General features: G+C 34.3%; 1 protein-coding gene across 4 annotated transcripts in view; it reads left to right on the top strand.

Annotated features, from left to right (window-relative positions):
- The window catches only part of NAALAD2 (N-acetylated alpha-linked acidic dipeptidase 2), a 115,780-nt gene that overhangs the window by 74,446 nt on the left and 14,277 nt on the right, over window positions 1-27,057 (top strand). For all 4 annotated transcript variants that reach the window (XM_074400348.1, XM_010352277.3, XM_074400347.1 and 1 more), the window contains 13 exons: window positions 602-788; window positions 2,263-2,364; window positions 3,346-3,471; window positions 5,346-5,532; window positions 10,016-10,109; window positions 11,096-11,194; window positions 14,496-14,581; window positions 14,868-14,987; window positions 15,092-15,174; window positions 18,777-18,840; window positions 19,749-19,816; window positions 23,492-23,583; window positions 25,907-25,997. In XM_074400348.1, coding sequence (XP_074256449.1) covers window positions 602-788; window positions 2,263-2,364; window positions 3,346-3,471; window positions 5,346-5,532; window positions 10,016-10,109; window positions 11,096-11,194; window positions 14,496-14,581; window positions 14,868-14,987; window positions 15,092-15,174; window positions 18,777-18,840; window positions 19,749-19,816; window positions 23,492-23,583; window positions 25,907-25,997 — 1,399 coding nt within the window. The remainder of the gene's footprint in view (window positions 1-601; window positions 789-2,262; window positions 2,365-3,345; window positions 3,472-5,345; window positions 5,533-10,015; window positions 10,110-11,095; window positions 11,195-14,495; window positions 14,582-14,867; window positions 14,988-15,091; window positions 15,175-18,776; window positions 18,841-19,748; window positions 19,817-23,491; window positions 23,584-25,906; window positions 25,998-27,057) is intronic.

Below are 27,057 nucleotides of genomic sequence, written 5' to 3'. Positions count from 1 at the left end.
GTTTCTGTCTTCTCCTCTTTTTTACTCCCCACCTAAGTAAAATCACCTTTCTGCAACACTTCTTGGGTCTGGTATTTACCTTACAAGGTTACCACGCACCTTTACCAGCTTACCGCGCCCTCTCGGAGACCAAGAACTTATAACATTCTCTCCGGGGAGCTGTGCCTCACCAGCACCCCAAAAACCCGGTTACAGAACTATTTAAGTTAAACGTGGAAGTGCCCACGTGCTCCCTGTGAGATATTAACATCTATTTTCTTTTCCCAAAATGTCTTTGTTTTCTGATAAACAGCAAAAAGGAACATTATTGGTATAGAAATAGGACATTCTTCCAGGGTATCTTCTCGTATCTGAGCCTCTGCTGATGGTGTTTACCATGAAATGTGTTCTTTTCTGAGGAAGCGTAATATGAACACTATAGTTGTATATAAATAATTTAAAAATTGGCCTATCTAAAAACTGATAACACTAGCTGATTTTCTTGTATCTGTCATGTAGAAATGATAATGCCCAAAGTGTAAGTAGTGCGTTTAGAATAGTTTTTAGGCACCTCGTCTGAGCATAGTCTTTAACCCTCTATTATATTCTGTTTTCATTTTAGTTCTTTTACAAAGCTTCCTCATCTGGCGGGAACAGAAGAAAATTTCTTGCTTGCCAAGAAAATCCAAACCCAGTGGAAGAAATTTGGACTAGATTCAGCCAAATTGGTTCATTATGATGTCCTCTTATCTTACCCCAATGAGACAAATGCCAACTATATCTCGACTGTGAATGAACATGGCATTGAGGTAATGTGAAATCGTTGGTACTTTTTGTATTTTACAGTCCAGCTGCTTTGTGTGGATTGTAATGTAGGGTGAAGTAAAAGCAGAAGTTTGTTAATAGTGAATTATTCTGTGTACACTATGTGTCTAGATATGGTGTTAAGTCCTGAGGCCAGAATGAAGACCAGGACATGGTTCCTTTGTCTAAGTAAGGTGAGGCAGACAATGGAATATTCCAGACTTCAAATTTGTCTGATAAGTGCTATGAAGGATATTATCAGAGTTCATTATTTACCCAGAAAAGGGTCACTCAGCCCAGCCTGGGAGTTAAAGAAGGTTTCCTGAAGTCTTGACATGTGAGTCATGGAAGGGCATAAGGAGTTAACCACATGACAAAATAAGCTAAGAGAATTCTCAACAAAAGACAAACTTTTGGCAAAGGCTTGGAGGCATGTACTAGCTTAGTGTTATTGGGAGAATGTAATGATTTTCTGTATTTCAAAAGTGTAAAATACAGAGTGGGCCATGATATGAGATAAAGCAGTAGTTAGGTTCTGGGGACAGATCGCAGAAGGGCTTGTATGCTGTCCTAAGGAGCTTAAACTTCAGCTTCAGTTCGTGGGAGCCAATGACCAGTCTTGAGCAGGGGAAGGATGTGGCTGGAGAGTCATTTCTGATAGATGGCGCCATCTGTAGATTACACCTAGACTAGGCAAGGGGTTAAATTTGTAATCTTAAGACAATTGTCCAGGTAAAAGATAATAAAGTTTTAAATTAGGAAGTTAGTAAGAATGAGGAAGAGGGATGGATTCCAGAAATAGTAAAGAAATGTATTAGCAGGACTTGATTAGTGATTGACTTGGGGAAGGAGGGGAAGAGAGAGTTCAGGATGACTCCTAGACTGTCATGTGTGGTGACTAATGACCGAAGCTATAAATAGAGGTAGAAAATGCAGACCAAAAGCAGGCTCAGGGGTGGGAGATGATAAGTACGAATTTTAACATGTTGAGTTTGGACATCCGAAATGAAATAACCATCAAACATTTAAATGAATCTGGAAAGGTAAACATCATAAGCATATTAGCTATTGGTAAAATTTTGATAGTCAGGTATCACAGGGAGGAAGTATAGAGGCAAACGATGGGCTGGGGATAAAACTTTGGTTAATATTGTTTAAATAAAGATGAAAGAAAAGGAGCCCACAAAGGAAACTGAAAAGGCATAGTCAAAGAAAGAGGATCAGCCCTGCTGTTACGCTTTATAAGGAAATTTTTGGTTATCTGGGATTGCATGCATTTATAAAAGTTTCTGTTATTAGGAGAACACTGATGATGGTAAGGCTCTTCCTCAGTGTTGTGGGTGTAATTTATCTGTTTGATTATAGAACCTAGTTCCAGAATGCTTAATGTGAAGTGTATTCTTGGAGGCCAAATGAATTATACCTTAATAATAATCGGGAATTTTTCTCTCCCACATGACGTGTTCTAATTCTTACTAGATTTTCAAAACATCATACCTCGAACCACCACCAGATGGATATGAGAATGTTACAAATATTGTGCCACCATATAATGCTTTCTCAGCCCAGGGCATGCCAGAGGTAAAATAAAATACACTTTAATTCAAGTTTTTAAATGGTTCTTTTGCTATCTAAAAGCTGTATAGAGCACTAAGACCAATTGTTTGATATTCTGTACTATCAACACCTCATCCCCAAATTTAAAAAATAGTAATAAGATAAAATAGAAAAAAACACAAGACAGAGAAAAAAGAAACAAAACAAATACGTTAAAAATAGACCCTGCTGAAGCAGATGCCACTCTTTGAAATAACAAAGAAACTGCTGAAAACGCCTTTAATTTAGTGAGGGCAGTGGGTGTTTTTACAAGCTTCTTTCCATTATTCATAATGTGAATTTTTTATGGATTCATGGATATAATCTTATAGATCAAATCATAGAATTTCTTAAATGAATGCAATAGTTGGAAATTGAATATAGTTAGGATCTTTAAAATGACATTTGTTTACTCCACGTGCTGTGCTTAGTATACACTTATTTCTTCAAAACAGAACATACTGATTAAATATGTCTGGCTGGGTGTGGTGGTTCACGCCTGCAATCCCAGCACGTTGGGAGGCTGAGGTGGGCGGATCATTGGAGGTCAGGAGTTTAAGACCAGGCTGGCAAACATGGTGAAAACCCTGTTTCTACTCTTTAAAAAATATGAAAATTACCTGGGTGTAGTCGTGCATGTCTGTAATCACAGCTACTCTGGTGGCTGAGGCAGAATTGCTTGCCCTAAGGAGGTGAGGGAGGTTGCAGTGAGCAGAGATAGCACACTGCACTCCAGCCTGAGCAACAGAGTGAAATTCCATCCCCAAAATAATAAATAAATGTTATACGTTGTCATTTTTAAAATCTTTTCAGGATTTTATAAGATTCTCTAATGACTTCTGCATAATTACCATTATTATTCCCCAAATAAAGAAAGGAGACACTTTCAATGATGTAGTATTGTGAAGCAAACTTATTTTTTTCTTTAATTTTAGCAGTATTATATGTATTTTATTTTCCCTATAGGGAGATCTTGTATATGTGAACTATGCTCGCACTGAAGACTTCTTCAAACTAGAAAGAGAGATGAGCATCAACTGTACTGGGAAGATTGTTATTGCCAGATATGGAAAAATCTTCAGAGGAAATAAAGTACAGTATTATTTTTCTAGAGAGAATAAGAGAATATATATATATATGTTTTGTAAGTGTAAATGACCAACTTGCTTCTCAGTTTCCAAAATAGCTTTCAAATATTTATTTTCTTTTTTTCCCTATTTGCCGTGAGTACACAGAAACTCACGTTTTTATGTTTTCTCACATACTTGGAAAAGAAAATTATTTTTTAATCATTTTTATTACAAAAGTCGTATTTGCTTTTAGAAATTTAATTGCAGAAAATTTCTATACGGTAAAAAATGAAAAGCTCCCCTGCTTTACCTGCTTCATTGTCCAAATATAATTAATAGCTTTTTCAAACCTAATTCTGTGAAATATAAATAGCTCTGTCCCTATATGCCCATTTTACATATATTTATTTATCTACTTTTACAAAGAGGACATTATACACTATTACATGGCTTTATTTTTTTCATTCAGCCATGACTCATATTCTTCATGTCCCCATATTGAGAGTTATGTAATACACTGGCTAAGAGTATAGAACCCCTAGAACTGTATCGCTTGGGTTCTGGTCGAGTCTGCCTTCTATTGATTCTAGATCTTTTACTGTGAGTTTGTCACTTTACTTCTCTGTCGCAAAGCTTCCTCATGTATAAAATGCAAATGCCAATGATAGCACCCATCTCATAGAGTCTTTATTGAATGACTTTGTTTGAAAGGACTTAGGATAGTGGCTGGTACTTAGTAATTTCTACATAACTGCTTATTAATTACCTTACTATTTTAAATGATGGCGTCGTATTTCACAGAATTGATAAACAGTGTATTTAACCATTCTACTGATAATGTTTGTCTTATTTTGAATTTGTTACTACTACAAATAATTTCATTGTGAACATCCTTGATCATATATACTTAAAAAATTTGTGTGAAGATTATTGTTGTATAGATTTCCAGAAGTTATATTGCTAAATAATGCTGTATATTCTTTGAAAATTTTGATAGACATCAATTTTCCATCAAAAAAGTTACAACAGATTATACTCTTAGTGACAAAACAGAGTGTTTTCTAAATATTGGAATACATTTTTATGAATCAAGACCATTATTCATCTTCTGCTACAACACTTTCGGAGAAGCAGAATTTATTATCTCACAGGGTACGTTTTCCTGTTCTTGGCCAGTTTGGATTGTTAGATATTTACAAAAACCCTGGGCCATTTTTCACAAAAATACAACTGCTCTGCATAGAATTTTAAATCAGTGTAGTTACACAAATATTTGTAGAGTGCTTACTCTGTGATGTGCAAGCTTTTAGAGGGCAGTCGTTTAAAGTTAAGAAGACATAGTTCATGTTTTCAAAAACACCCTCAGTCTAATAGGAAGACAGACATTTAAAAGATATTTTAATGCATTATGAGCTATCCTATAATATAGAAAATATAGAACCACAAACAAGGGACATTAATTTTACAGTTGTGGGGAATAATGTAAATGTTTCACAGAAAAAGTGATAACTTGTTTAGAATACCATAAACCAGGCGTCCCCAAACTTTTTACACAGGGGGCCAGTTCACTGTCCCTCAGACCGTTGGAGGGCCGCCACATACTGTGCTCCTCTCACTGACCACCAATGAAAGAGGTGCCCCTTCCTGAAGTGCGGCGGGGGGCCGTATAAATGGCCTCAGGGGGCCGCAGTTTGGGGACACCTGCCATAAACTAATGGAAGTCTGTGAGATTTAACAGGTGGTAAATTGTGTTCAAAGCCAGGAGAACTGAATGTGCAGTGGTGTAGTAAAAGGCAGTGTCTAAATATCCTTCCATTATTAAATTAATGTCTTTCTTATATGAATAAGCCACTTGTTTGCCATATCTGCATTACGAATCGCACATTGCCCTCGCAGGTTAAAAATGCCGTGTTAGCAGGAGCCATAGGAATCATCTTGTACTCAGATCCAGCTGACTATTTTGCTCCAGAGGTCCAGCCGTATCCCAAAGGATGGAATCTTCCTGGAACTGCAGCCCAGAGAGGAAATGTGTTAAATTTGAATGGTGCTGGTGACCCACTCACTCCAGGCTATCCAGCAAAAGGTAAAGGGTGAGCCTATCAGCCCTCCAATTTTTCAAAAATACCCCTTGCCCTTTTAGAAGGAATAAAAGCAAGCATGTTCTGAATAATGTTAAACTAAAATGGGGTACACTTATGTCATTTTGGATTACTGCTGCTAGGAATTTTAAAACATTTGCTCTTGTATTGTTTTAGTTTTGAATTTTCATGAGATGTGGGCATGGGGAGGAAACACTCAGTTCATATTCTTCTTCCTTTATTAGAGATCAGAACTACTGATCCTCGTACCTAAAGCAATGCTCCCTTAACAAATGATAATTTAGATATGCTGAATTACCCAGGGGTTGTATCCTTCTTTGTATCATACATTTCTATTTTTTTAAAAAATGAGTTTTTGTGTTATTTAAAACATAAAATTTGAAGACTTACATATGTCAAATATCTCTACAATGAAAATAAGGAACGTAACCATTATCCCAAAAAAAGCTTCTTCTTGTCTCTTTATATTTTCACCCTCCCAACCCTTCCTGCCCGCTTCATGCCAATCGCTAGGCAACCACTGATAGTGCTTTCTGCTGTCAGCATGATTATTTTGATATCTGTCCGTGTTGGCATATGTGTCAATAGTTGTTTTTTGTTTGGTGGTGGTGGTGGTGGTTGTTGTTGTTGTGTGCTGAGTAGTATTCCTTTGAATGGCATTACCACAGTTTATTCTTATACTTGTAGATAGACATTTGGATTGCTTTCGGTATGGGGGCTAGCTATTACACATAAAGGTGTAATGAACAGTTGTACAAGACTTTACATGTACATATTCTTTTCTTTCTCTCGGGCAAATATTTGGAAGTTGACTGCCTGAATAATATGGTAGTTAGATATTTAAATTTTGCAGAAAATTTAAAATTGTTTTCTGAAGTTGTTTCATTTTGTATTTCAACAGCAATGTATGAGTGTGCTATTTGCTATGTCCTCACTAACATTTAGTATGTCAGTCTTTTAAATTCCGCATTCTAACAGATGTGTTAATCTTCCAGGTTACAACTTGTGAGTTTTATAATTAATTTACAGTTTCCACCAAAAAGCCTCCTGAGAGTTTGACTGAGATTGAATGAAATCTGGGGAGACTTGGTATCTTAACAATATTGAATTTTCTGATCCATAAATAAAATATAACTCTACATTCTTTAATTTATTTCAGGAATGTTTTATAGTTTCTCTGTATGAATCATGCACACCTTTTGTCAGATTTATTCACAAACATTTCACAGTTTTATGCTATTGTAAAGTTTCAATTTCAATTTTTCATTACTAGGAAACAGAAACACTATTCTATTTCTAAAAGAAATACATTGGTCTTGTATCCTGCAAACTTGTAAAACTCATCGATTCTGCTAGGTTTTTGGAGCTTCTATCAGCACTGTTATATAAATGATATCTTTATCTGTAGATGAAGATAATTTATTTCTTGGTTTTCAATCTAGATGCATGTCCTTCCTTCCTCCATCCCTCCCTCCCTCCTCTCTTCTCTTCTCTTCTCCTTTCTTTCTTTCTTTCTTTCTTTCTTTCTTTCTTTCTTTCTTTCTTTCTTTCTTTCTTTCTTTCCTTTCTTTCTTTCTTTCTTTCTTTCTTTCTTTCTTTCTTTCTTTCTTTCTTTCTTTCTTTCTGTCTCTCTCTCTCTCTCTCTTTTTCTTTTCTCTTTCTTTCTTTTTGTCTTTCTTTTGGCTGACTGTACTGGCTGGAACCCCAGAAAATGTTTTCTTCTTTCTTTCTTTTCACGTACAATTTATAGAGGTACTCCAGCACAATGTTGAATAGAAGTTGTTACAGCAGACATCTTTGTTTTATTCGTTTCAACTGGGAAAGTATCCAGTCTTTCTCTGTTAAATATTATGCTAGCTCTGGTTTTTTAACAGATTCCTTTTGTCACACTGAGGAAGTTTACTTCTATCCTGATATACTGAGGGGTTTCATTAGGAATAGTTATTGGATTTTGCCAAATGCTTTTTCTATGTACGTGAAGATGATCATATGTTATTATTTACTTTTGTTAAATTACATGATTGTATTTAATGTTAATCCAACCCTCTCATCCTAAAACCTGTTTGGTAGCAATGTATTATCCTTTTATATTTTTTGAACTTTTGATATATTTTTCTTAAGTGTGTTTCTTTCTATGGTTATAAGGGATATTAACTAATAGATTTAGTTTCTTGCAATGTCTCTATGTCATTTGGTATCACAGAAATGCTGGCCTCTTAGAATGAGTTGGAAACCATTTAATCTTCACTTTTCTGCAAGAGTTTATAAAGAATGGGTTCAATGTTATCTTTAAATGTTTGGTAGAATTCCCCAGGAGTCTATTTGGGCTTGAAGTTTTTCATGTAGAACTGTTTTTCACTACAAATTGAATTTCTTTTGTGTGTGTGTGTGTGTGTGTGTGTGTGTGTGCGCGTGCGTGTGCGCGCGCGCGTGTGTGTGCGTGTGTGTGCGCGCGTGTGTGTGCACCTGTGCGCATGTGTGTGCGTGTGTGTGTGTGTGTGTGTGTATGGCTATGCAGGTTATCTGTTTATTCTCAAGTGAGCTTTGGTAGTTTGCATTTTTCAAAGATTTTTGTCCATTTCATCTAAGTTGTTAATTTATGAGCATAGTGTGGCTTATAATATTTTCTTACACTTCTTCCGTCTGCAGGTACTAGAGTGATACTCTCTCCTTCATTCTTGATGGATTCGTTCATCATTCTTAGCAATTCACTCTTCTCCTTTTGTCCTGATCGGTCTTGTTGGAAGTTTGTTACTTTGATTGATCTCAGATAACTAGCTTTGGGTTTCATTGATTATCATTACTATTCTTTTTGTTTCCTGTTTCTTTTTTTAAAGTTAATGGACATGGGTCTTGCTCCGCCATGCAGGCTGGTCTCAAACTCCTGGACTCAAGCAGTCTCCCTGCCTTGGCCTCCCAAAGTGCTGGGATTACACACATGAGCCACCAGGAACCCAGCCAGTTTCTATTTCTTAGATTTCTGCTGTGATATTTATCACGTCTTTTCTCCTGCTTATTTTGGCCTTTGTTTGTTCTTTTTCTAGTTTCTGAAAGTGGAATCTGATGTCATTTGTCGGAAGCATAACTTTTTTCCTCATATGGATTATTTAGTGCTATATCTCTCTCTGTAAGCACTACGTGAGCTCCATCCTACAGATTTTTTTTTCCTTTTCTTTTTTTTTTTTTGTTTTCATTTTCATCCTACAGATTTTAATTTATTGTGGTTTTATTTTATTTTGGAGACAAGGATTCCACTTTGTCACCCAGGCTGGAGTGCAGTGGTCTAACCATAGCTCACTGTAATCACAAACTCCCAGGCTCAAGTGATTCTCCTGCCCCAGCATCCCAAGTAGCTGGAACTATAGACATGTGCTACCACACTCAGCTAATTTTTTAATCTTTATTTTTAGAGATAGGTCTTGCTATGTTGCCTAGGCTTAGTGTTTTTATTTTTATTTGGTTCCAAATACTTTCTGTTTCGCTTTTCACTTCTACTTTGATCCATGATTTATTTATAAATGTTTTAAAATATTTGAGGATGTTCTAGGTATCATTCTAACATTGATTTCTAATTTTATTCCATTTAGGTCAGAAAACATACTTTGTATGATTTTTCTGTTTACTGATACGTGTTTTATGGCCAAGAATATGGTCTATCTAATATATTCTATACGCACTTGAAAAGAATGTGTGTTCGGTTTTTGGTTGCAGTATTCTATAAATGTCAACTAGGTCAAGTTAGTAGTGTTATTAAAGTCTTATATACTTACTGACTGACTGTGTAATTATATTGTTAAAATTTTTGTTTCAGCATCAGTTGTCTTGTGAAGCTACTTTAATAAAAATCTCATGATAGAACTATTGTTTTATACATTTTATTATTTTTAAAGTGTTTTCATTTACATAAAATAAGAAGAATAAAAAATAAGGTGTTTCAAGCATGAAGGTAAATTTGGTCCCTTTAACACTGTCTAAAAACCGCAATTCCAATGAGGTTTTAAGGTTGGCAATATTTTTCAATCTTCCTCGAATAATAATATATTACATTACTATTTGAATACAGTGTTTCTCATTTATTACCAAGAGTGCATATGTTCCCTTGTTTTTTTTTTCCCCCCATTTATTTATAGTTTCAGAATCTGGAACACACTTTCTAAGCATCTGGTTAATAAAGTTTCTCTAAGAAGGATTCAGGAGATCCTTGAGGAACTAAAATATTCTTGTAAACATCAAGAGAATTATGTGAAATGTCGAAACAACTTTGGGAAACGATCATCTCTACCTTAAAATGTAAATGATTTATTAAATAGAATGTATTAAGTAAAACAATTGTTTGACTTTGGGGGAACTTTTAATTTTGGCATAATTGCAAATGAATAGGAAATCTGCAATAGTAATGCAAAATATTCCTGTATATCTCTCGCTCAGATTTTTAAATTGTTTTCATTTATGCATTTGATGTTTTAGAATACACTTTCAGACTTGATGTTGAAGAAGGAGTAGGAATCCCCAAAATACCTATACATCCCATTGGATATAATGATGCAGAAATATTATTACGGTATAGTTTTCTTGTTGGATATATGATTAAGGTATTTTTCACTAGTTGTCAGTTTTCTCATCAGAAACTTATATGGCATTCTTATGTTAAACATAAAGTTTTATAACTAAATAAGTGCTGAAGTAGGAATAACAGAGTAAGCTGTAATTTTTATTTTAGAAAAGTAGTCAGTTTAGTGACTAAGAAATAAAACTAAAATACTGCTCTGTTTGCTACAAATGAAATTCTTAAATACCAAACTATGTCCAAAGATAATTCTGATTGGAGATTTCTCAAGCAATTGAATTTTCATAGGTATTAATTAGATATTTTTACTCGAGGTGCAGTATAAGAATATGACAATATGCCCCACTTACCAGAGGCATGACCTTGGATGAGTTACTTAAACTTTCTCTGACTCAATTTCTTTATTTGTAAGATGAGGCTAGTAACTATTTCTCCTTGATAGAATTATTATGAGATCATATGTATAAAATAGCACCATATTTAGAATATAGCAAACAATTATTGTATTCTATAATAGATGTTTCTTTACATATCTCCCAACTCTCATTTTTTAAATGAGTATTATAACTTAATAATTGTGTGAGTGCCTACTGTGTAATCAGCAGCTTATTTACAAATTAATTTTTTCTCGTTAATGCAGCCATTTATTTTCTATATTTAAGATTTCTTGGATTCAGTAAGTTCCCACATAATTAAGGTCAAACATAAGGAGATGGGCTTGCCATTTGCCATCACTATTTTATTTTTTTTCTTTGTTCATATCACTAACATATTATGTATTGTACTTACTGATTTTAGTATGACTCTCTCACTAGAATATGAACTCCACAAGGGGAGAGATTTTTGACGGTACCTGGCACTTAGTAAATGACAAATAATTCTTATATATATGAATAAAATATTGTCATCAAACTTTATAATTTATCCTTAGAAACTGTGATACTCAGACGTTTTCTGCCATTTTCATTTTATTTTGACAGCCACTTGGGAGGAATCGCTCCACCAGATGACAGCTGGAAGGGAGCCCTTAATGTGAGTTATAGTATCGGACCTGGCTTTACAGGGAGTCATTCTTTCAGGTAATTTGGCATTACTTTAATAGTCTGAAAAAATTTTATATTTTTAATGAAAACATGTTGAGATAACTATTCTACTAGGTACATTTTGCTTATCTGTTTTTCTCATTTTCACTACTAAACAACTGATCATTTTACATTATTTAAAAAGTACTTACTAAATGAAAAATTGAATTCTTTCACTAGTAATATTGCAATATTAGTTTCATAGAGTCTCAAAAATTTCTACAAATTACATTTGAGTTATAGGTTTAACATTTCAAACTAGGTTTTTCAAAATTCTCTCTTCACCTAGTTTTTAAAATAGTTTTTCAAATAACTTTCAAAATGCTAAACATGTGAAAAACTAGGTGAAGCTAAGGGAGAGATAAAGAGGAAGGGAGAGATAAAGAGGAAGAGAGAAGGGAGCCAACATTTGTTGATCACTTACTGTGTGGGTTTAATGAATTAAAATGGGCAGATCACATAGGTACTGTAAGGCTGAATAGAATTGTTATTACAATTATTATTATTATTAATACTTGATAACACTCTTCTAGAAGAGATGTGATCACAAATTGTGTGTTATCGAACTTATTCTTACAGAAAGAGTAAAAGTTTACCACTGGGTCAAGTCAGGCGGGAAATGCCAGCTAGAGAAGTCAGCTTGTACAGGGTTGTTGAATAGCACAGCATGATCAGAACTTTAAGAAGTTTGATTTGCCTGAAATGTGGTAGGAGAGGGAAATGTAGTACTGATGAATCATATGGCTGCTTTTATTAAACCAAAATTATTAAATCAGTCTTGTTTGCTAACAGTTTACCCTAACTATGTGAATTTGAATTCTCAGAATATTTTTGTAGTTTCTGTAGGATTTCTCTTATTCCAGAAAGTTTAAAGTATTAGAAGTCCAATTTCCTTTTTTTATAATAAGTTTAGAAATGTTTGATTTATATGTGTTTATTTATCTCTAAAATTCAATCAGAACAGTATTCTTTTAATTTAAGAGACTATATTCTCTAATTTGTGTATATCCTCCAGAGGAAGGAAAACATAACTTACTCAATGAAAGGTAAAGGCCTTTTGATTTACAAACAGAAACATACAGACAGGGAAAACATATAACTTCAGTTCTACAAGTTTAGTCACAAAGAGTAAACTCAAAATCATAAACATTCCTAGGTCTAGATATAAAACCTGTGTTCCTTCACTGTGAGCACAGAATTCTCTATTGGTTTTAACTCGAAGTGGACAAATACACAAACAACCACAAAACTAAAAACTAGTTTCCCTCACGTCTTACCTCACAGAAATCTTGATAATCCATTAATTCATTTACCGATATTATCAAATGACAAGACATAAGGGCAAATTCCCAATCATTGCTGCCACCAGTGAGGAATAACTTAATCTGCCCTAAGCAGAGCAGAAACATAAAACACAAAATCAATAGCGAAAAAATAAAAGCTAGAGATACAGAGTATCAGCAAAGTTAAATTTCTACTGTTGCTTAGAATTTATGTGTGAGAGCCAAAAGAAGATCCGAAGAATGGGTTTAAGCTGCCCGTACCTGGTTCTGCAAAATGAATCCATTGTACCTCTAAGTGGAACCCCCACAAATCTCCCACGATGAGGAAAGGAATGCAAACCTTTACTAGACAGATTGTGCATTTCAGTGGATTTGAATTATTTGCATTACTATCATGTTTCTACAAGTTAACTTCTTTGTCTACAGAGCTGTAAAATAGTCTAGTTAAGGATACTGACAGGTAGAGGTGACAATAAAGGATGAGCCAAAGTTTTTTCCAGTTTTCTTTACAGGATCATATTCATTTATTTTGTGAATATTTATTGAGCATTTCCTATACCATAGACACCATTCTGGGTTCTGGGGATTCAGCAGTGAACAAAGCAGGCAAAAATCTCCTCTCTGTGGAGCCTGCATTCTAGAGTTCAGTTTATTTGAAGCATGATGAGTTTGAAGTAATAAAATGGCAAATAAATATTCTTCTGGAGCTCAAAAATACTAAAAACGCACAAGACATAGGATTAAAGATGTGAGTGTGCCACTTTGAGAATCTTAGCAGATAGCCTATGTTTTTTCTTCAGGCTAATATCAATTTTTCCTTCCTCATACGTTGCATTTTTCTTTACTTAATTTTCTTAATTTAATGACACAACACCAACGAATTTGGGTTTCTTACTAATCATGTATCCAAGGCTTATATTTTTAGAGACACATGCTAAACAATATTTCCGCTTTTCTGTTATTAATTTTTATCTGTTGCTAGCAAAAAGAAATCATGTACTTAATGCCTTAAAATGAAAAACGAGAATACCCATCGATTAGTTTTACTCTGAGGTACTTTTAGTTCAATATTGCACTGGATTAAAGACCAGAAGCAGAGTATATTTTGGTGGGGTGGGGGAAGCCAGAATTTGTTCTTAACAATATACAAGTTTGGACAGCTCATTCATTATTCCATTAAAAAATGATTACAAACTAGAAACAACTGAGATTTCCCTACCCTTCGAATAAATGAAGATTAATTTTGTTCCCTTGGGGAAAGTAGCAATTTCCCATGTCATTTTAAATTCATAAAATGTGAGTAACAGTTTTTTTTTTTCTGTCTGGCTGAGCTTGATTGTATTTTCTCTAGTTTTCTAATTTGGCTGATTGTAACTCATGAATGAATATTAAAAGACTGACCCAAATCAGAATCAACAAGGATGGCCTAGAAACATGTCATTATGTAGTTGTGTATTTTAGCAGGAGCTTCCCAAATTCTCATTTAACAACAGAATTTTCTGTTTTTTGTAGGTGACACTAAGCCAGCTCTTAAACTTACATACCATTTCCAAAATCATGGAGACAATTACTGAATCTGGAATTTAATATAAATAGATATATTCAAATAAAATGCTTATACTTTTTTTCTTTATTACGTAATGGACTGTCTTATTTGTTTCTGTAAGGTTTATTTTTAAAATTTGGAATAAATATCTAAGATATTTTGAATAATGAAATCTTTTTAATTTCAAATAAGTAATATAGCTATGAGAAAATAATACAAAACAGCTTTTACAATTTGACTTCAAGGTGCATGCTTAGGTGCTTAGAAGTAAATTTGCATAATGTCTGTACTTTACTTGCAAATGGTTCAACAGTGTCAACAATTACTGAATTTAGGTGGTAGGATGTTATTGCACAGCTTTTCATCATAATAAAGCAGTATTACGAAAATAGTTTTTTTGTAATAAAACACGGTAAAAAACTCGACATAATTCACTGTGGTAGGTAATTCATTCCTTTTCAAATTCTAGGAAGGTTAGAATGCATGTTCATAACATCAATAAAATTACAAGGATTTACAATGTAATTGGGACTATCAGAGGATCTATGGAACCTGGTGAGTCAGATAATTTTTTAAAAACATTTTGTTTTTACAAAAATTAAAGAGTAAGTAAAGATAAATTGTAGTCAGCAATTGATGTGGGTTTTTTTTTTTTTTTTGGCTGATTTGAAAGTACTAAATTTTGGGGAAAATTGCACAACTCTAAAAAAGACTTTATAGTGTTTCTTGTCTTTTATACAGAAAACTCAAGCAAGAGGATGTTTATTTAAAAACATGAATTACAAATATTTATAATGTATTCAAGGTTGTAGGTTTTTTTTTTAAATATACTATTTTCCAGACAGGTATGTTATTCTGGGAGGTCACCGGGATGCCTGGGTATTTGGAGCTATTGACCCAACCAGTGGGGTTGCTGTTTTGCAAGAAATTGTCCGGAGTTTTGGAAAACTGATGAGTAAAGGTAAACAACTTTTCTTTTCTAGGTGATGGCAAAAAGTGACTTACTTAATTTTCTTTTATTTTTAGGCAGCTGTACCTAACCATGTGTGTTGACAATACTTACAGGCTGGAGACCTAGAAGAACTATCATTTTTGCCAGCTGGGATGCAGAAGAATTTGGACTTCTGGGTTCCACAGAATGGGCTGAGGTAAATAAGACAAAGAAGGTTCTTATTATTTTCTTGGTCAACAGGGACCATGTATATATATATAAATACACACACACACACACACACACACACACACATACACACACACACACACACACACACACACACACACACACACACACACATATATCCCAGGATGATTAAAAATACATTCCATTACCTAATATAGTTTTGGTTTTGAGAATGACTCAAGAGAATTTAAGAAATGGTTTGTTTTTACTTTGACATCAGTTTGGCAGTAACCTCTTATTACTGGACTACAAACAAACTTATTGTCTCTTGTCAAAATATTATAGTTGCCATTTGTATTTGTTTTATAAAAAATAAGTAAAATCAGTAAGCTCAGAAAGTAATAAAAATCGGCAAAATGTTTTTGATAAGGGAATTATCTAAAAACTGATAAAGATGCTTGGAGCTAATTTTTAAGTTTTTGAAGTTTCTTTATACTTCTTCCATCTGACAAAATGAAAGATGTTCTATTAAGATGGCCATATGTTGATGATATTTTCACATTTACAGATTCCATGTAAAATGGCAACCGTAAGTGTACTTTAGCATTTGCAACAGATAGGTGCTTTATTGTTAAGTATAAAGTAATAATTCTGTGAATTGAATTACTTTAATAAATTGGTCTGCTTTACAACTTCAGAGGTGGGGTTTATTTTCTTCAGATACGATTGATTGTCATTTGTCACTAGCTCTTAATTATTTATATTTAAGGGTCTCTCCCAGGCCCCTTTTCTTTCATCTTCTTCCTTTAGTCTCTCTGTAAAGTAATCTCTAAGTTCTTAATTGTAAAAGATAAGCATATACTTTTAAAAAAACTTTTATTTTAAGTTCAGGGGTACAAGTGCAGGTATGTTACACAGGTAAACTGTGTCGTGGGGATTTACCATACTGTTCAACAACTCTGCACGAGCTGATCTGTTCAGTTGGCATTTCCTGCCTGCCTTGACCCAGTGGTAAACTTTTACTCTATCTACAAGACTAAGCTCCATAAACACATAATTTGTGATCACATCTCTTCTAGAAGAATGTTATCATGTATTAATAAGAATAATAATTGTAATAATAATTCTGTTGAGTCTTACAGTAGCTATGTGATTTATCCATTTTAACTGATTTAACCCACGCGTTAAGTGATCAATAAATGTTGGCTCCCTTCTCTCTTCATCTTTACCTCTACCTTAACTTCACCTAGTTTTTCACATGTATAGCATTTTGAAAATTATTGGAAAAACTAGGTTAAAAACTAGGTGAAGAGAGGATTTGGAAAAACCTAGTTTGAAATGTTAAACCTATAACTCAAATGTAGTAATTTTTGAGATTCTATGAAACTAATATAGTGATATTACTAGTGAAAGACAATTTCATCACCCAGTTTTATTTTAAGCCCAGTACCCACTAGTTATTTGTCCTGACCCTCTCCTTTCTCCCACCTTCCACCCTTTGAAAGTCTCCAGTGTGTGTTTTTCCCCTCTATGTCTCCATGTATTTAGGTCCCACTTATAAGTGAGAACATGTGATACTTACTTTTCTCTTTCTGCATTGGCTTGCCGAGGATAATGGTCTTCAACTCCATGCATATCCCTGAGAAAAGCATAGTATCATTCTTTTAATGACTGTGTAGTATTCCAAGGTGTATATGTAACACATTTTCTTTATCAGGTCAATCACTGATGGACATTTAAGTTGAATTCATGTCTTTGCTGTTATGAATAGTGCTGCAGTGAACATACATGTGTATGTGTCTTTATGATAAAATGATACATTCCTTTGGTATAACAAAATGGTATATTCCTTTAGTTATATACCCAGTAATGGGATTGCTGGGTCCAGTGCTATTTCTCGGTAGGTGCACTGTGTAAGTACTTAACCTTCCCTCCAACATCTGCTGTTTATCATATAAAGTCCAGATTTTATAGAGCTACTTTAAAATATGGCATACTTGTCTTGCCACTGTGTTTAGTTTTAAAAATGCTTTCCTCCTAATTCATTTTCTCTTACATTAGCTTAAATCCTTTGTTGATTACATTAATACTGTGAATTGTTATTTTTACATTGATATTATTAATATGCATTTTGAAACTATAACATTAATTTGATGAATCAAATTTTATTAATTCAGGTTTTTTCCTCCTGTTCCTGTGGTGGGTGAAGGTCATTGGCTTTTGAAAATGTGTAATTGTGTTTCTGTTTTTTAAATTTCAGCAGCTGAACATAAATCTAATATATAAAATAATAAACATGCTTTACTTTGGTTTATAAACATGTGCATTAAAAGACAATTTCAATAGTTTCCAGTTTTTTGCCAGGTTCTTGATTATATTCATCAGCATATTTACCTTCTTTAAATATACATAGGGAATTTTCTTTATTTCCACTATGAATCTGTTATAATAGAACCTTTGATTTTATATTTCTCTTTAATTGAGTCAACTATCACCTGGCTGATGCAAGCAAGTGCGAAGAGGTGACATTTTTATTTTTGCCATAACACACACAGATTTAAATGTTTTTACTGTAACATATTTTAGAAAGCTAAAAAGCTAGAGAGACAGAGGTGAAGGGCTCTCTCAGCATGTTCCCATCTGTGTGTAAGTGAATTAGTCTTGCTTTATCTTTCTTGGATCCGTCTGTGTGTGTGTGCGTGCGTGCATGTGTGTGTGTGTGTCTTGTTTTGTCTTTATGTGTGCCTCCTCTCTAATTTTTTGTCTTTTTTATTCTTTCACTTCTCCATATACATAGTAAATATAAACAAAGGGAAATTTTCTATTTCTCACTTTTGAAATGATAAATTTACTTGAGTATACACTCTAAATGGATCTCAAACTTCAGGGTATATAAGAATCAATTGCTAGTTATATCCATTAGAAAACACAGATGTTTGGTTGGGCACAGTGACTCACGCTTGTCATCTTAGCACTTTGGGAGGCCAGGATGGGTGGATCACTTGAGGTCAGGAGACCAGCCTAGGTAACATGGTGAAATCGCGTCTCTACTAAAAATACAAAAATTAGCTGGATGTAGGTGGCACGTGCCTGTAGTCCTGGCTACTCGCGAGGCTGAGGCAGGAGAATCACTTGAACGAAAGGCAGAGGTTGAAGTGAGCTGAGATCATGCCACTGCACTCCAGCCTGGGCAACAGAGTAAGACTGTGTCTCATAAAAAATAAAAAATAATTTTAAAATAACAAATTTCCAGGCCTCACTTGTAGCAGTTCTGATTCAGTAGATCTACGGCGGGGCCCTAGAATGTGGGAGCCATATCCCTACATATTCTGATTCAGGGAATCAAGGAGCCGCACTTTGAAAATATTTTTTTCCCTGAGGGCTCTCTGCTTTTGCTATAAACAGTGGCTGTTGCTTCATAGTATCCTTATTTCTCTTATTAATTGCATAATTGTTGTTAACCAACTGATTTTCTGCATTTTTTTGGAAATTATGGTCACAGGCAGATATAGATATTTAATTCTGAATGGTATTTATAAACCACTTTTCCACAAAATTAATTTGCTTATTTTGTTTGTTTTCGCAATTGTAAGTAATGTGAATTAAGTAACAACTTTGCTTCAACTACAGGAGAATGCCAAAATACTCCAGGAGAGAAGCATTGCTTATATCAACTCAGATTCATCTATAGAAGGTAAATTTTATTTCAATTTATAGTAAAATTTTCATAAAGTAACTTTTATTTCAAGTAATTTTTATTTATTATTGAGTAGTAGACCATCCATTAAGCCTATAAATTCTAACTTATTAATCACCTCAGATATCCGCTTCCTATGAGATGCCTCAGTAATACCTTTTTCATTTTACCACAGAGAAAATAATTAGGATTCATATGAACTGATATGATTCATAACTAAGCTATTGCTTTTAACTTCTTTAATATATTTACCATTTGCCTATATTAAATTACTACTTAAAACTCTAATATTAACCACATATTTTTCACTATGGACATATTAATGGAATTTGGCTGAAATAGTTCAGAAGAAAGATTTTACAGATATTTTGTCTAGAAATATTTCCTGTATTTGTTGTACAAAAAAATTGAAGTAATTGTACTTACTCCTTTTGAACTGCAAACTCCTTTTGAATCTGACATGAGATTTCTGTCTCTAGGGTTTCATTGCATTGTAATTATTTTTAAATTAATGTCAGAACATAATAATTACATGGTTTTGTCTAATGTCTTGGTATATACTATCGCATAGAATTAAACAAGTAAAAAACTAATGCTATGGCCTTACCACTTCCTTTGCCAAAGTACCCCTAAGACATGCTGCCATAAGAACGACTCTTAAAATCACTATGGGGGCTGCTGCCTTGGCAACTGAAGTCCACCAAGACCTTCTTCCATTCACATATGTGGTGCAGCCTCTCTTGCTCCTGAACTATTTCCACCCGGTTTTATTCCTTGGGAATGAAGTCTTTGATTTGAAGATCATTATATCTTGTTTAAAATTAGAAAATAAATTTAGAATTAAACATAAATGGAATTTCATTTAGAAGTATGAAATAATATTCTGTGTTTTATTTATTTTTCAGGCAATTATACTCTCAGAGTTGACTGTACACCTCTTCTTTACCAATTAGTGTATGAACTGACAAAAGAGGTATATTAGGAGATGTGTCTTCGTATGTTTTCTTTTGAATGGATAAATGAATAATATGTGTTCTCCCCTAAATGAATGGTAGTTTTAAGCTGGTGAGAGAAAATGATTGAATCATATAAACAAGTCAAAACAAAATCTTTAATATGCTCTTTACCTATATGATATAACTAAGAAGACAGTATCACCAGTTTCTTTGTTCTAGTAATAGTCTTTATTAATAATTGTGTAAATAGTTACAATATGTATTTATCTGGTAGAGGTATTTGATATAGCAGAAAGAACACTGAGCTGGAATACAATGGCCTAGGGTTCAAAAACTGTCTTAGCTACTCATTCACTCATTCAACAAATATTCATTGAGTGGTCACTATATGTTAGGCTCTATAAAATGAATTATAGCAGCAATAGTGATAAAAGGACAAGGTCACTGAATTCGAAGACTTCGTAGTCTATAGAGGACACAGACTGGTAAATGAGGAATTGGAGTTCACTAGAATATTTGATACCATGTATGATGGAGAAAAGTTAGGGAATAGAGAATATGAAATCTTGGGGTGGCTGGTGGAAGGTGAGGAGCATAAGAGGTTTACAGAATCACTGATGCTTGGACTGTCAAATGAAGGGATGTAGAAGTAAGGGAGAGGGTATTCTAAGCAGAGGACACAGTATCTAAAAAAGATGTGGAAGTATGAAAGAACATATTTCCTGATCTGTAGATAGCTCAGCATTGCCAAGCAAAAGGCAATAGTGGGAAAGATGGTAAGAAATGGGGCATAACAAATGGGCCAAGGAGTTCAGAAATCTGTTATGAAAAAACCATTAAAGAATTTCTAACAAAGTTGTTCATTGTTTTATATCAGTGTAGTGAATGCATTAAGTAGTTTCAAGTCTAAAGGCAAAAGGGAAATAATTCTGCAAGCTTGCTAATCTCCCAGTAATTTATAAATAATAATTTTATAAATATTAAATGAGTTATAGATATTAAAAAACCTCCAAAATCTAAAGCACTCCGAATCTATAAAACTTCTATACTCGACTCATTTAATATCTGTGAGCATCATTTAAATAGTTCATTGACCTGTCAGAATGTTTGCTTCAGGGTCAGCCTTAGATAACAATAAGAAATAGCTATCACTTCTCTCTGGGTACTATTAATATTTCCTAATCTTTCTTAATCTTACCCATCTCTTTTTATGTTAATGTCTTTAAAAACTAGTTTTCCAAATGAAACTCCTCTTATTTTCCTAATCACAATGCTCTAACCATCTTGGGTAGCTAATGTCTTTAATCCTTTCATTGAAATGTTCCATAAAAGCATCTTATATAGAAGCCAGCTGAAAAGAAAATCTTTACTGAGAGAACACTTTTTGGAACAGGAGTTTATGGTTTATGCTGTCCTAGAGAGATGATCCCTGCCCTTGATGTCAGGAATGATAAGAATTTGGTGGTTGATAGAAGTTGATGTCTATGCCCCTTTGTACAAGGATAAATGCTTATCTATGGGCATACTAAGACCCAGTAGACAAAGGAGACTTGTTTTTACTCTCCTATAAACTGATTATTACAATTTTATTTTTAGTGCGTATTAGCACAAATAGTCAAGCCATATTAATGACGTGAGGATAGGGTAGGAATGAGAGACAAGACTGAGCTTAGAGAGAAAGGCAGCTGCCTGTTGGAGCAATAAATGGGGCAAAGTGTTGCTATATAAGAGGAGGGCTGTCAATTCTGGCAATGCATATAACTGAGATAAGACTGACATTGCCGAGTATAGTGGCACATGCCTCTATTTCCAACTGAGGCAGTAGGATCATCTGAGTCCAGGAGTGCAAGCCATAGCAAAACCCTGACTCTCGGGGTGGGGGGAACTAATATTGATTGCCTAGGTCAAAGGGATGTGATGTCTGATTAGTACTAGATGGAGACAGTATGATTAAGAAAATGAAGAGGATTTTACTGGGAATTCAATCCAAGCAGGATGCAGAAACTGGAACAGAATCTCTCTCAACCATTGTAAATTGGCAGGAGCAGAGTGAAGAATAGAACCCAGTTAGCTGGCTAGAAATGAGCAGAACATCTCTGCAGCTGCTGCGTGTTGGTAGGGAAGGATGTGCAGTGTCAAAGCTATTTCTAAGCTGTGGATCCTATATGCAGTGAAAAACTACCATCTCATTCATATTAAGCTAAGGGCAAGTGACCACTTCCCAGCCCTACCATTATTCTGTGGAAGAACGCAGATTTACCACTGTTACCTTCTACTTGAAGGCTGACGTGGGCTTGTGTTATCAGTAAACACACACATTTGTGCCTCTAAATAAGTGGGATGAGATTGAAACAGGGAAATTGTTCAAAAACACGTGGCAGTATCCAACATCTTTATTAGATGCTCTTAAATTTAATTGCCATTTTCTCAGAAAGACGTTACCTAGAGACACATTTATCTCCCATCCCCTATCCACATCTCTGTATAGCACTTTGATATTTTATTTTCAAATGCTTATTATAATTTCGTATTAAAAATTGTATTTGGCGTGTGTATCCCAATTAGATTTAATTGTGAGGTCCAATAGGGTAGAAACTATCTCTCTTTTTCTGCATTTCTCTTCTGAGTTCAGAGTTTAGTAAATATCTACAGAAAACATTTTAAGAATAGTGGCACAGAAGTTAGAATAACCAACTCTGTCTAAAGGCCAGAGAAAATATCAGATGCTTATGTTAAGAAAGGTACCGTTATCCCTGTTTTCACAGGTGAGAAGACTAAGGTTTAAAGAGAGGAAGCAATTCACCAAGTTATGATCCTTTCACAGTTAGTTAAGGAGAGTCTGCCTTGGATCTATTTTTGAGCAAATCAGGGTTATAAACAAACAAGCAAATAAAATAAGACCAATATGTGTAGTAGTCCAGATTTAAAATAGACCAGTTGGACCCCACAGTCCACAGCCCACAATGTTTTCATCACATGGCCCTGCTCTACTTAAGAGTGTCAAAATAGAAAGTAAGTATAAGTTTGTAAATTTACTTTAATGAAAGAAATAAAAATGTTTATATATATACACACAAACATAGGAGCTCTTAAAATTCCGAAGTAGTAATCTGAGGTAATGTAGACCTTTTTAAAAAAACTCCATAAAATTTTAACTTTGTGTAAGACTTCCTAAAAGACTAATGCCCCCACTAACCCCTGCCTGCCCTGCAAAACCTAGACTTAAAGGTTAAGATGAGCTTCAAATTATGTCACCTCTGTTGTTCTGAGACTGCTTTGTAGGTCTTATTAGGCAAAAATAATTTACAAAAGCAAATGTTATATCTGAAGTATTCTCCAATGTATTCCCACTAACAGAAATCTAAGCTGCGAAACCTTAAAATGATGACGTTGTAAAAATTTTAAATGCTATTTAAAAGTTCACCAAAATAAGCAGGAAATTACATCTTAGGTACATGACAAAATTCCCAACACAGGTAGGCATCATGAATGAACAATAATTTGGGCTAGATTTATTTCTTGCCATTTGCAAAAATAATTTTTCTATAAAGGAACTTATATATACTTGTATATAAATATGTATGTACATGTCATTAAAAGTAGAAATTGATGACAAATCACATAGAGTTTTCTTTTGGCATAAATATAGTTGTTTCTATCCCTGATTTCCAGTATTTGATTTATCTTTCTAGATCCCCAGCCCTGATAGTGGGTTTGAGAGTAAATCACTGTATGAAAGCTGGTTGGTAAAAGACCCTTCACCTGAAAATAAAAACTTGCCTAGGTAAGTTACTTGTATGCACCTTTCCTACCGTAGGATAAATTATAAATTCCCCTCTGCCTCCTGTTTCTCCAAACATGAAATTCTGAAATGTCTCAACAATAATTTGAGTCCAGAAAAGATAATGAAGAATTCTTGGCCTGGTGCGGTGACTCACACCTATAATCTCAGCACTTTGGGAGGCTGAGGTGAGTGGATTACCTAAGGTCAGGCATTCAAGATCAGCCTGGCCTACATGGTGAAACCCTGTCTCTAATAAAAATACAAAATTGGCTGGGCATGGTGGCGGGCACCTGTAATCCCAGTCACTTAGGAGGCTGAGACAGGAGAACTGGTTGAACCTGGGAGGCAGAGGTTGCGCTGAACCGAGACTGCACCATTGCACTGCAGCCTGGGCAGGAGTGAAACTCCATCTCAAATTTAAAAAAAAAAAAAAAAAAGAATGCCTCCATCCAGTCTTTGTTTTGTTGGTAAGCCAGCACATGAAGTCTTTCAGCCTATATTAGAGCACAAATAGATCTAGTTTTGCAAATTTTTTAGTCCAAATAGTTTTGCTGCATTATTAGCCACTAGTTGGCATTCTGGCATAAAATTTCATTTAGGTATGTATTAGCTGTATTAATATATACTATAACTTCAGATGATGATAATGAAGTTAGAAAACAAGTGCTGGATTATTTTCTTGTAAATTTATTAAGAAGCATTATCAATTACCACTAAATTTTGTGATTAATTTAGAATTTATATAAGTATTATTTTTTGCCTCATGCTACAGCAGCTTTCTTAAATTTATTTTGTTTTCTTTTTTCTAAACATTATGTACTAAAAAGTATATATTTGTTTTCTACCGCAATGCCATTTCTAATACAGATTGAGCATTTGTAATTCAAAAATCTGAAATCTGAAGTGGTCCAAAATCCAAAACTTTTTGAGCACCAACATGATGTCACAAGTGGAAAATTCCACACATTATAGTACTTAAGACAAACTTTGTTTCATGCACAAAATTACTTCAAATATTATATAAAATTAAGTTCAGCCTATGGATATAAGATATATATGGAACATAAATGAATTTTGAGTGTAGACTTGGGCCCCATCGCCAAGATATCTCATTACATATATGTAAATATTCATAGTCTGAAAAAAAATCTGAAATCCAAAATACTTCTGGTCCCAAGCATTTCATATGGGATACTCAATGTCTACAAGCAAATAATAATAACAGTTTATAGCTTTAGTCCTTATTTCAAATTGGTCTTGTGAAAGTTTGAATGTGGGTCCACTATAAAAGTTTAACATACCAATTCAACAAAAATAGTAAAATACTAAAGTGATTTTTAAAACATTGAAGAGCTCAGTCTCAAAAACTAATTTAATCATTTGGAAATATATAGTTATGCTTTTAATGCACATGCAATTTTATATTCTGCTTTCATGACTTACTACTATTTTACAAAAAATTTGTCATGTCTTACATCTTATGTATGTATATATGTGTGATAGAACAATAGAGGTTTCTTAATCATATGCAAATAAATTATAATTAGATTTCTAAAATGAAATAAGGCATAGATTCTTTATGATTTTAATTGTAGACCTTTTAATGGCAATTTTCTTTTTCTTTTATTTTTTTTTATTTTGAGATGGAGTCTTGCTCTATTGCCCAGGCTGGAGTGTGGTGATGTGATCTCGGCTCACTGCAACCTCCATCTCCCATGTTCAAGCGATTCTCCTGCCTCAGCGTCCTGAGTAGCTGGGACTACAGTTGCCCACCACCAAGCCCGGCTAATGTTTGTATTTTTAGTAGAGACAGGGTTTCACCACACTGGCCAGACTGGTCTCAAACTCCTGACCTTGTGACCTACCCCCCTTGGCCTCACAAAGTGCTGGGATGACAATCTCTGAGAGCAGGGCCCATGTCTTTGTTGTTTTCCCCTCTAAACAAAAATGTAAATGCTGAAAACATGATAGAAAGCATCATCACCAGGCTGCAGTCTTTGGTGGCACAACCCAATTCTTATTATAGGTTGGTGCAAAAGTATTTGCCATTTTTGCCATTACTTTTAATTTTCAGCATTACTTTTAATTTTACAGCAATTTTCCATATTATGAAAAAATGTCTTGAGGGTGGTTGACTTTTTAAAGTTCTTGTAAATGTAACGTGTAATTTCTTGCTATTCTTGAGACAGAATTCCTTGTCCCATCTATTTAATTTTGTATCATTTACTTGTTTCTGTGTGTATTTCTCTCTCTCTCTCTGTGTGTGTGTGTGTGTGTGTGTGTGTGTGTGTGTGTGTGTGTGTGTGTTGCATTCTACATTTAGAATCAGTAAGCTGGGATCTGGAAGTGACTTTGAAGCTTATTTTCAGAGACTTGGAATTGCTTCAGGCAGAGCCCGTTACACTAAGAATAAGGTAAGCCATTTTATCAGTTTGAATATATGACATTTCATCTACAGTCCTTTGGCGAGGAATGTCACTGAGTTGTTGGGCACCAGATACCTGGTGGATGTGGCCTGGGAAGAGGTCCCAGGGACAGAGATAGACTGCATGTCCCTTTGCAGATGGACAAGGAAGTAATTTGAATAATTTTGTGAACATTTCATTGTTATGGTAAATCAAAGAAATGGTGATTCACAAGGTAATGCCAGACACTTAGCTGGTTATCAGTACTAGGTAGTTGACATCCTTTTCTTAATTTGTCAGAAAAATCTCATTCTCTAGCATAGTCTTGCAGGCTCTGCTGTGATTTTCATGAGGAAAAATGCAGTTGGAGAACATATTTTGGTCAAGAGAAGTATTAGGGTAAGATTCGTTATTGTTGGTAGCTCCTCTTCATATTCCCACTTCTGCCTGTCACCTGAGTCAAGGATTCTTGGTTGGGAAATAAAGCAAGTTCCTCTTTTTAACTTGATCCTCTTTTCTGTTCTGCACTGACTGGTTTGCACCACTGCCACACAGACATCCTGATGATATGCAAGTACTTGAATATAACCAACATATCCCATGTTTGCTCATCAATGTTATAAATTATTTCATAAACCAAATGGAAGATTACAGTAGCAGACAGATTCGTCATAGATTTTAATCAGTTTTCAAATCATAATTGAAGTACACCTAAATCTTGCTTGCTCATTATATATATGTATATCTTGCAAATTTGACTATTCAGAATACAACAAAGAACAAAGAAATGAAAGCAACTCAACCCAAAATAGAGAGATAAACTCAGTAAACTTTCATTACATATAATACATAAAAGATGTGTTTTAACTCTTTTTCAAGGCCTGTTCACTTTTATACTCTGTCTTCTGTAATTTGATCAAAGTTATCTGTTTTCTAAGACCACTTTAGATTAGAAGGACTGACACAGGGATTGCTTTTTAGTGATATTAAAAGCAGTGAGAACGATAGCCCTACGACAAGATAGCAAATGGTAAAAACTAAAATTAGAATAGGCAGACTGTAGAACAAA

Source organism: Saimiri boliviensis, chromosome 6 (assembly GCF_048565385.1).
Source record: "Saimiri boliviensis isolate mSaiBol1 chromosome 6, mSaiBol1.pri, whole genome shotgun sequence".
Classification (NCBI taxonomy): domain Eukaryota; kingdom Metazoa; phylum Chordata; class Mammalia; order Primates; family Cebidae; genus Saimiri; species Saimiri boliviensis.
This window is presented reverse-complemented; position numbering and strand designations above follow the sequence as displayed.